At 44.3% G+C, this 10,290-nt stretch overlaps 1 protein-coding gene across 2 annotated transcripts; it reads right to left on the bottom strand.

The window, feature by feature from the left end:
- Positions 1-1,330: 1,330 nt before the first annotated feature.
- LOC124682020 (casein kinase 1-like protein HD16) lies at positions 1,331-7,813 on the bottom strand. 2 transcript variants are annotated; one of them, XM_047216785.1, is made up of 17 exons: positions 7,709-7,813; positions 6,564-7,027; positions 5,537-5,662; positions 5,375-5,448; positions 5,216-5,285; positions 5,078-5,133; positions 4,911-4,982; positions 4,748-4,842; positions 4,537-4,600; positions 4,328-4,457; positions 4,045-4,260; positions 3,835-3,965; positions 2,703-2,877; positions 2,516-2,606; positions 2,162-2,319; positions 1,840-2,028; positions 1,331-1,670 (listed from the first exon to the last, which is right to left on the bottom strand). In XM_047216785.1, exons 2-17 carry the CDS (start codon positions 6,972-6,974, stop codon positions 1,611-1,613), a joined length of 2,118 nt encoding a protein of 705 aa, XP_047072741.1. In that variant the 5' UTR covers positions 6,975-7,027; positions 7,709-7,813; the 3' UTR covers positions 1,331-1,610. The 2 variants fall into 2 exon arrangements, with proteins under 2 accessions (XP_047072741.1, XP_047072742.1); XM_047216786.1 differs by having other exon boundaries at positions 6,564-7,019; positions 7,709-7,812.
- Positions 7,814-10,290: the final 2,477 nt, after the last annotated feature.

The following is a 10,290-nucleotide window of genomic DNA, read 5'->3' as shown; positions in this document are numbered from 1 at the left end:
TGATGGCTCGTCGTCGAGTCCCCCTTGGGTTGTTGTGTTGGTGCGTAGGAGATTTGTTGGCGTGGACTATGTCATGCTCGCTCCGGTGCAACAAAAGACAAAGCTCCCTCAACCTGGCGCTTGGTGGCGCTCGCTATGTTGTCTTTTGTTGTTGGTTTGCGGTTTGTCCGTGTGTGTTGTACCTCCTAGCCGGTTGATAGTTTCGATAATTCAAGGTCGAGCTTATTTCGAGTTTTCCATCTAAAAAGTGAGGCTATAGCAAGGCAACTACTCTCCGTGGATCCAACTTCCGGCGAACCCTCGCTGGCTACACTACAATTCTACAATGTCACTAACACCACAATGTCAACGGCATCACATCGATTGTCCGAGGTTTTTTCCTCCCCCACTTGTCACCGATTGTGCATCCGAAGCGGAAATCTTATTCCAAAACCATATTGTGTTTCCATACCAAGACCGGGCAGGAGAATAAGTCTCCCCCGTTTTCATCCCGAGTAGAGATCAGCAGGGACTTGGCACCAGGTCGGAACCGGAATAAGACTCGCCTAGTTGAACATGATGTTGATAGGGTAGAGTGTGAGCGTGTTATTTTTTACCAAAAGACTTCATGGCGCGATTTATTTCTTTTTGAACAAAGAATGCATAGCTCATTACAAAGAAATAATAAAACTTCGTTCATTGCATCAGAATTAATAGAACTTGAGAGATCGCAGTCCCAAAGTTGTGGGCGTGTTAATTAGTGTACGTGTGTACCCGCAGAGTGCATGGATTAGTTAATCCAGCTTGTTCGTCGCCTCTAATCACGACCGAATGGAAGCAGCTACATACGCAAGAGAGCGCTCTCACGCCAAGCGGCAGAGAGCACGGAGCGGCGTCGCAGCGCCCGTTTAACTGCAAAAGAAAGCGCCTAAGGGCATGTACAATGGTCTAGACAGGTGGTGTCTATAATAGCACTCTATAGTAGTATAGACAATGTCTACAATGGTCTATCTGTAAGCTATCTATTTTTAGCCATAACCATGTGTGAGTATAAGTTATAGACACCCTTCATACAACAACAAAAATGTTATCTATAAGCCGTCTGTACAGACAGTCTCCCTCTCTCTCCTCATTCTCTTTCCTCCACATCACCAAAATCACCTATAACTACCTCTTACAGACAGCTGAGTCATCACGATTGTACATGCCCTAATGCCGCATTGCTCCTCAACTGCGCCACTTGCATCCTGAAACGTGCATCAGGCTGCGTCAGGCTGAGAATGAGGCTACAGCTCCTTCGACACGATTGGCACAATGCGCATCGTTATGCTTTACTCTTTGGTCACAAGCAGATTACGATTTAACCATTTTTAGACTCGCACCAAATTACCATTGCCCGAATGACAACTTAACCAAACTATACATGGCGAATTCCAAACGGAATGTGTTAGCTTCTTATGGATATAAGATATATAGCCTGCATTCGGCAGAACATTCCTTTACAATTACGGTGCGATACCCCTCGAGGCAACTTCTGCTTTCTAATCCTATCCCGGCTTTTCTCTCCCATCTCACTCACTTTGACAAAATACTAAATGTCCCTGCTCCATTCGACTTCAGATTTGCAGAGGTCAACTGACACTTCGGCCGTAGCAGATCGAGGCAATGTACAGGTTCTTCGCCCATTTATCCTGCAAGTTGCGTTGCAAGGTTAATATAGCTTGGCACAGCAACAGAAGATGCATGCTCTGGTACTGAACTATGGAGACAAAAGCCATAAATGCCATGGCAACTATTTAATGGTAGAGAATACGAAGAACCCAAGTAATTTGTGAGCGTTTCGATGATCCCGGGAGATACCTTTACATGGTTGCTGGGGAAGGCTGTGGTCCGTAGAGTTTCTTGTGTCTCATCTACTGGTTTCCTTTTCGGCTTGCTAAGGATAAAAGCGGCTTGGTCGATGGTGGCTGCTGAAGAAGTTATTCTGTAACCATGCTCCCATCGCCGATGGATGCCTTCACTTGGATACAGGAAATCCAGCTCTACAACCTGAAGTTGCATAAAGAAACTCAGCCTCATAAACTAGCAGTGCTATAGTCACAGGAATGTCTACAGAAATTTAAACTGGCACATCTATGGAAAAACATATTTACATGTGACTGACAAGGCCAACTTAGTATACCTGTTCAGAATAGCCCGAGTTCCTTGACATGACTACTCCCCAGCGATTTCCAGCTGTGGCCATAGACGTTACATGAAAACCTTCTTTCCACTTTTTGCTGATCCACTTGAAGGGGAATGATTCGCTAACCTTGTATGACTGTTGAGTGTATGCAGTTCCTAAAAACATGACACAGTAAGAAATAAATCCAATTATGGATAATAACCGTGCAAGATATGTCACTTATGGAAGTGCCAAGCTAAACAACGACAAACAGAACAGTTAGCATGCTTATGTATCATCAACGGAAATATGGCGACAGAATGGAGATTTAAACTAGCACACACGATTGAATAAAAAGCGCAAATCACCGACCTTTGGACATTACAACTAATGAACTTCCATTGGATGCTCCAGCTACTGCTGTTATGTAGAAACTTTTCTCCCACTGGTCCATTATCCAGTCCTATGTGCACCGAATAAAGAAATTAGCAATCCCAAGTCAATAGCTTATCCAGGGTATTAATGAACAATGATAAAGCTTTATCAGATTGTACCATACCTTGTGTAGGAAAACCGGTGAGAGTTCATAAACTTGGGAACTGAACCCAGTTCCTGCATCCATAATGAGAGCCCAAAGATTTGCTGAAGAAGCCACAGAACTAATGAATAGGCCATCCTCATTACCCTTTTGTATATGTTGCTGAAGCCTGTTGTCAGCCACATTGTAATGGTACCTAACAAAGAGAATCAAGATATATTAGCTTTAATTTCCAACAATAGATCGTCAAACTATTACAGACTGTATTTACATTAAAACCAAGATGAAATGATATATCATGAAAAATCCAGATTGGTCCTGAGAAGTGAGTATTTGATAAATCAAAGGTATGCATGACAGCATGAGCAACGAAATATGACAAGCTAAGATTTGAAACAACTAACAAGCGCAAACTGAAATCCCGAATCAGTAGCAACTACAAGCACAGTTTCATTCAAATATGCAGAGAAATTTAATATTTCATAATCTATACATGTACCAGAGTTAATATGCAGAGAAATTTAATATTTCATAATCAATACATGCACCAGAGTATTAAGGCACTGTGCAGACTAGTTACACTTTGTAGGCCACAGCTGCCGGTATTTGAGTTCTTAGATGGTTACCTTAAACATTGCGAACCAGACAGTAATTGTATATCTACTAATTCCAGTTTCCAAGGTCATTATTAAGATTTACACCTACATTGACTATTTCACTGCACTTAGATGATCCCAACTCCCAAATCAAGTAAAGATAAAGAATCTTCTAATAAACATATGACTTTCAATATCTCATGTTGAGTTTGTTGCACGTTTAATACAGCTAGATTTTTTAGACTTGGGTTACAGGTCTAACAAGAACATCTTGTCTAAACTAAACATAATAACATGTGAAGTAGGGCTATGATGACAATTAAAATTAACTGATCATCTACCCAACATCAATTCTGTTATGACGATTCTTCTAACCGAAATAAATAAAATATCTACTCAATTTTGTCTCCAATAATAAGTTAATAACTCTACAGATAAAACCAAATCATTTTTTGGAATCGCCACTTTTGCAAAAAGAGAAGTATTAGAAGTTCAAATAGCATCAGTTGATCACATTTTGTATCATCTATTCTATTTCAATCATTTAATGTAATTACCTTTGCTTCATAGGCCGCCTCGCATTGTAAACTGAAATCCATTGTGATGCTGGATGCCCTAATCTAACTTTCTTCTTAGGCTGCTCATCTTCTTCATGGTTGACATGCAATCTTCCACGCTTTTGCCCCACCTATAATTTGGGGAAAAGGTTCATGATGAGAGACGAAAGGAAAAAAAAACTAAACAATAAATGCAAGTGCAGAGTAGACCTTAAGAGCCCCATCAATTCTGATTGGCCTTGATGCGGGCGATTCAATCAAACCATCAAACAGAGAAATAAGTTTGGCGTACTTTGGTTCTTCATCAAATTTCATATTTGCAACATTGTCAAAAAATTCTTTGAATGGAGCTGGACAGAAACTACATAGCATGTCTGGAGAAGTAGCCATTTTCTTCTTGCAAACAAGAAAACTCTTGGTATCTCCCTGTGTTGTCGACTGAAGTGAGTACCAGTAAAACATTAAGAAGTTAACTCAAAGGTGTTAAATCTACCTGGTAGCCTTGCCAAGGCAATCTTCCTTTTATTAGAAATATAAGGGTGTAGGCCAGTGACTCTAAATCATCCCTCCTACTACCTGTACGACCTAAATGGGCATGTGCACTTGCATATCTAATTGTTCCCCTGGAAAAAGAAAAGAAGATGTAGATAAGTAAAAAGGAACATAGGAGAAGCAAAGAAGTAAAGATTTAACACAACAAACCTGAATATATCAGGCTTTTGATCATAATCAACATGGTGACCTGAGGAATCTTTCCACTTTGATGCTGCACAATTTAGACAGTGGCATATTAACAAAAACTTGTAAAAGAACAGTAATAAAGTACAACCGTGACCCTAAGTTTATCTCATGAAATACTGTAACGAAATGGGATTTTATACTTGGATAGAAATTCATTGAATAAATAGCATACCTAAACCAAGATCAACAAGGAAAAGCTTTTTCTCCTCAGGTGATCCAGGAAGACCAAGCAGAAAGTTCTCCGGCTTTACATCGCCATGAACAAACCTGATTAAAATAGGATGTGTTAACGTAAATGAACAACAATGTATCCGCTGAAGATAACTTCAAGTTACCCTTTGGAATGAAACTTCTCAAGAATTGATATGGCCTCTACAGCAATGCATGCTGCCATATGTGGAGGCATCCTGTTAAAAATGTTAAATCTTTTAGTAAAGACTACAGAAGTACTACAACTGTACGATTAACAAAGTAATTTCAAAAGGAACAAGAGGATTCTTACGCTTGCCCCAGTGAATTCCATACATCCCAAAGACTAGGGCCAAGGATATCCATTACCTAATTATTTGTTAAATGCAATCATTTTTTTGTCAAAAAATATCAGCTCAACAATATAGGTGATTAACTCAAATAAACTCACAAGGATATAGTAGTCGCCCTGACGACCCTTGTAGTGGACCGAAGGTACGCCATAGCAGCCATTGAGATTCCTTGTTATAAAGAAGGTCAATGCTCACTGATCAGAAAGCACAAAAGACAGAGCATAGTCTAAGTACAAAAAGAAGTTGACTCTACTTACTGATAAACTTGCCACTCATATGGAGGGGCATAATTGCACCCTTTACTGCTCCGGTGCTCAAACTTCAACGCAACCTATATAATCATCATACATAGCTTTGATTCATGAAACATTGGTTCTTTTTTTTGCACAAATTATTTTATACTATCTAAGAGTGCAAACCTCATAGGCATCAGGACCAGTGCGGGCTGTCCCACCTGATAATCTTCTACCAACGTAGACTTGACCAAAGCCACCTTTACCTAGTTTCCTTTCAGTTAGATATACTGGAGAATTACCTACGTGAACCTGCAGAAATGATATGGTATTAGGAGCATCCGAGTAGCTTGACTGACAACTCAGACAAATAAGATATTATACTATCCCTTCCAATGTCATCATAGAGCAGAATTTTCCAGTGATATAAATTGAAGCAACAACGCAATGGACTTAGCTGTCGCATGTCATTATGGGCAGAGATCTAGACTATGAGGTAAGGACGTAATTCAGCAGTTTAACTCCTTCTGGGTCATGTACAAACAACTATATTCAGACTGCAAGACTTTAAGGAAGTAGGATGTTTGCAATGATAATCATCTGGGTTGTGTATTGGAATGGACGAACTTATGGACATGCTAAGTGAGGATGGTTTGGTGCTCTACGAGTGACTGACTGTTAATTCAGGACAGGCCATCTACTCCGGGTAGCCTTTCCCGCTAACAGGGTTGCTGACATTTATGGTATTCTAAAGGCAAATATATATTTTTACTATTTAGGCTATATTAACTGCTAACCTCTTTTTAGAGCTACAACAGAAATATTTTATAACATTTGGTAACTATTCAACTGTAGCCATGTCAAATGTGCACAAGGCCTACATGGCTACATTGATGAATGAATACATCACAGATACTGCATGAAACGACGGATAGTCCATGTACATTATAGGGGGGAATTATTATCTCTTCCGTGCTTTAAACATACAGCATAATAATTCTATATTTAGAATTACAGCATTAACAATAGGTAAGGTTCCACTTGTTCGTGCCCCATATGACCAATACAACACAAAAGGAACACCCTAGGGAACATACGTAAGGTGAATACTGAAATCAATGCATATATTTTTGTTGAGCTAGAAAACCGATCGAAAACTATGTGGATTGCAAATGGCGGTTCATGGAATAAAAATAATAACGAGAAGCAATACCCTCTCAGGAATCGGTGATGTTGTTGAATCATCCTCAGCCCCTACAAGCTTCTCCGCACTTTCACCATCCATTCTCAAACCTTTACCCGCGAGACCCTCAGCAAGCTTGGCTTTCTTTTGACTGCAGTCAGCAACCTTATTCGAAGCAGGGTCCTTGGCTTCCGAAACAAGCGTGCGTGCAGAGACAGCTTTGGGCGGGTCTTGAAAATACTGGTCCTTAATTGCAGGCCTTGATGGCCCTCTTCTCCCACCGCCACCAGCAGCGTATCTGCCCCTTACAGCAGGGACGGGAATGCGCTTCCGTGGAGCAGGTAACACCGGTTTCGCAACCGGAGGCTGTGCTGGCTGTTGATCTTCAAGCTTCCTGGACCTCAGCAGCGCTAGGCGAGTACTGCTTCGCAGCTGTGGCATCCTCTCCCCATGCAACTCTTGTCGGCGTTCGACCCGTCAGAGCACCTTCCAATCTCCACACAGGTAAACACAGTTAAAATTATAGATCAAGGTAGCATAACAAAACAGAAGTATTCTAGCAAAGACACATGGAAATCTATCTAACAGCTAATCTCATGTACCAATGTGCCGACAGCCACCCAAGTTGAGACCAAGCGTGACTACTATGGATGAGCCAGTAGTAACCAGTCTCAGCGAGCTAGATCCCTAATCGCCATCAAGAGGAGGCCTGCCTCATCTTCATGCGTCAATCAGCCTGGGGCAGAGAGGGGGGGAGCAAAGCATCCACATCATCCCCCCAACAGGAGGATTTGCAATGGAGAGAAGGAAATCCCTACTTGCCACCAGATTGCCACCAATTCGGCACCCAATCTCCACCGCCGTACAGCCCACCCAAATCACCAACCCACTAACAACCCATCCCTCGCCCAAAGGCCAAATCCGGCGGTCACGCCGCCTGAAACCCGAGCCTCCCGGAGTCCGATCAGCCGCCGGCGGCGGCCAAATCGGGCCACCGACAACCCGTCAGGCGGCGATTTACCCCGAACGGAACGCTCCCACGCCGCCCGATCGCGCAGGAGCACACCCAGACGCCATCCACTGGCCGGAAAAAATTCAAAAAATACCAACGGAAAAAAAAATAGTAGAAAGACGGGGAGAGCGAGAGCGGGAGATCGGGGCGCTGGGATGCTCACATCGGCGTCGCGGCGGCGACCGGCAGGGGAGCAGGAGGCCCGATTCGTCGCCTCGGGAAGCGCGTGGTGATGGTGGTGGTGGTGGTGGGGAGAGGAAGGCACAGGAATTGTGGAGGCGGAGCTGCTCGTCTCGTCTGTATCGTCTCGTCTCGCGCTGATGACGTTTCTGGTTCGGGTCCGGCGCGCCGTGTGCGCCAGCCACCTCGTCATGCATGGTGTCGCTGCCGGATGGGGCCGCCTCGTCAGTCGATGCAGTAAGGGCTAGGCGGCCTAGCCTCCTAGCCTAGGTGCCGACGTGATTTGGGTTGGGACGAGGGTTGCAAGATGGATAGTTGGGGTTTGAGCATTTGGAATGTCTATACAATTCTTGATTTGTTACCCTAAAAATGATTGATTTGTCAACACCTTCTTTTTTACTACTACTGCTTGATTTTGGTATCCTACATTTTGCTTGATTCATGCATCTTTGGAGGGGGAGAGGCCAGATACACATATGAGGGTAAACTAGAATTTTTAACTTTTTGGTATAAAATTCGCAACAAAAAAAACTTTTTGGTATAAAGAAAATCAATTTTCATTTTCTAAATGACGAAGTAGGTTTACTTTGTGAATGAGGTAAAAAAAAATACTGTTCTAAATGATACCTCTACATTTTTCATGTAAAGTTGACCACATTTCAGTGGCAATTTCCAACTATTGCGAATTTTAATGATTCGTAGCTAGTTTCGCGCATTTAAATTACTTTATGCCGATTTATCAAAAGTAATTCAAAATTGAACAGTAGGTTGTAAATTTTTGGCTTTTTTGAAAAGCTCTCTTTCTCTTCCCCACCTCCATCCAATGTCTCTGCCCTTGGCCGGGCACCGTCGTCGTCGGACGCCCCCGCCGCCCGTCGCCACCGGGCTCCCTTGCCTGTGTTGCCCCTCGTAATGGCGATGACGTGGTTCCGGTCTCTCAGCTGGAGTCTCGGGATCGTACGACGTGGCGAACGCCGTTGTCACGCCTCTCCCGGACGGTGTGGATGCGGTCTCTCAGCCGTCAAGCAAGAAGGTGTGCCGGGAGAGGAGGACAGAGTGGCCACCCGCGCGCAAGAGTGGATCAGTAGGCCGGCGGCGGGGGAGTGCGGCAGCTACGTCCGGTGGCGCCCGTGGTGCCGGCAGAGTCCCACGTCGGCGTTGTCCTCCAGGCCGGCGAGATCGACGGCCGGAGCATGGTCACGGGGTCGGTGGTCGAGGGCCTCGACCTTCTGGCGGCGGAGGGGAGGGGGACCAGACGATTGTGGCGTGGCCACGAGGAGGATGGCCGGCATCCATGGCGAGGCAACATGTACGTGGGTTGGCTAGGGGAGGAGGACTGACGGCCCACCTCGGTGGAGTTCGATGGCGGCTGTGTACTGTACTGCATCCTGGCGTCGGAGGAGGAGAGAGTAGCAATGGCGGAGCCAGTCGGCTAGCGGCAAGTGTTGGATCCCAACATGAGCATGGAGGAGCACATGCGCATCCTCTAGGCGCAGGTGGACGCGCAGCGCCGTCGCTGCCTTAGCCGTCCCCAGCAGCACCGTCTTCCTCGAACCACCGATAGATGGTGCCATCTGGAAGGAGGGCGACGCCTGGGCTACTGTTACTGGTGAGTACTACTGGAAGGAGGCTGATGGATGGTCGACGGCAGTGCTGGTGCTCCAAAGGAACGTGCTCTGCATCTTGTTTGTTGTCTTTGCTTAACTGAACATTTGTTGTCTTTGCTTAACTGAACATTTGTTGTCTTTGCTTAACTGAACCGCACTCTTGTTTGCTCAATTCTCAGAATTATTCAACCTTGGTTTAGGTACGTGCGTCGCAATAGAATTTTGGTTCAGGGACTTGTTTGCAGAATTCATGTTTAGAACCTGTTTAGTGCATTTTGCGAAAATCTCAGCAAAATGTGGTAGTTTTTTTTGCCCTGAAACATAAAGTGGTAGAACAAAACTATGACAGCTTGTGCGTTACATTGGTGGAACCAGATCCGCGCCCTTTGCGAAGGAGCCGGTACGAGGTTGTCGGTGCTTCTATTGGGTTCGAAAAAGCGCTGGCGATGGAGATGCTCTAATATGTATATCTATTATGGCACATGCATATGCGCCTGTACCAAAGTGCCCTAAAAACGTTACCGTGGCCTAGTGCTTTTCGTAGCTACTTGTACAGACTTTGCACGGGACAGCCGTTAATAGAGGATCCGGGTGTGGCAAATAACGAATTATCAATCAACGGCAATGAAATCGCAACAAATCATGTATTACTACCGGTTGATCTCATCACAATGAAAGTAATAAACCCATTTCCTTAATCGCTGAAATTTTCGAAACGGTAGCAATCTACGGATCTAGAGATTATAAATAGTATGACAATGCCAATGCAAGACGTACAATCACAATTCTAGAGTCTAGACAGAGAAACGCACGTTGAGATCGATCTAACCTCTGAGTGGAGAACACATCTAGAGTGAAAAGATCATGGCTCGTAGTCTTACCGCTGCCTTAGTGGCTCTTGTTGTCACAGCTTCGCTCGTCGCCTCCGCGAGTAAGTTTTCACAACTATTTTTGTTCA

Source organism: Lolium rigidum, unplaced genomic scaffold (assembly GCF_022539505.1).
Source record: "Lolium rigidum isolate FL_2022 unplaced genomic scaffold, APGP_CSIRO_Lrig_0.1 contig_65692_1, whole genome shotgun sequence".
NCBI lineage: Eukaryota > Viridiplantae > Streptophyta > Magnoliopsida > Poales > Poaceae > Lolium > Lolium rigidum.
This window is presented reverse-complemented; position numbering and strand designations above follow the sequence as displayed.

Coding starts and splice junctions, on each gene's coding strand:
- LOC124682020 (XM_047216785.1), bottom strand. CDS start 6,974: ATGCCACAGCTGCGAAGCAGTACTCGCCTAGCGCTGCTGAGGTCCAGG. Junction 5,663..6,563: donor CATCACCGATTCCTGAGAGG/GTATTGCTTCTC, acceptor TCATTTCTGCAG/GTTCACGTAGGTAATTCTCC. Junction 5,134..5,215: donor AGGGCGACTACTATATCCTT/GTGAGTTTATTT, acceptor ACAAATAATTAG/GTAATGGATATCCTTGGCCC.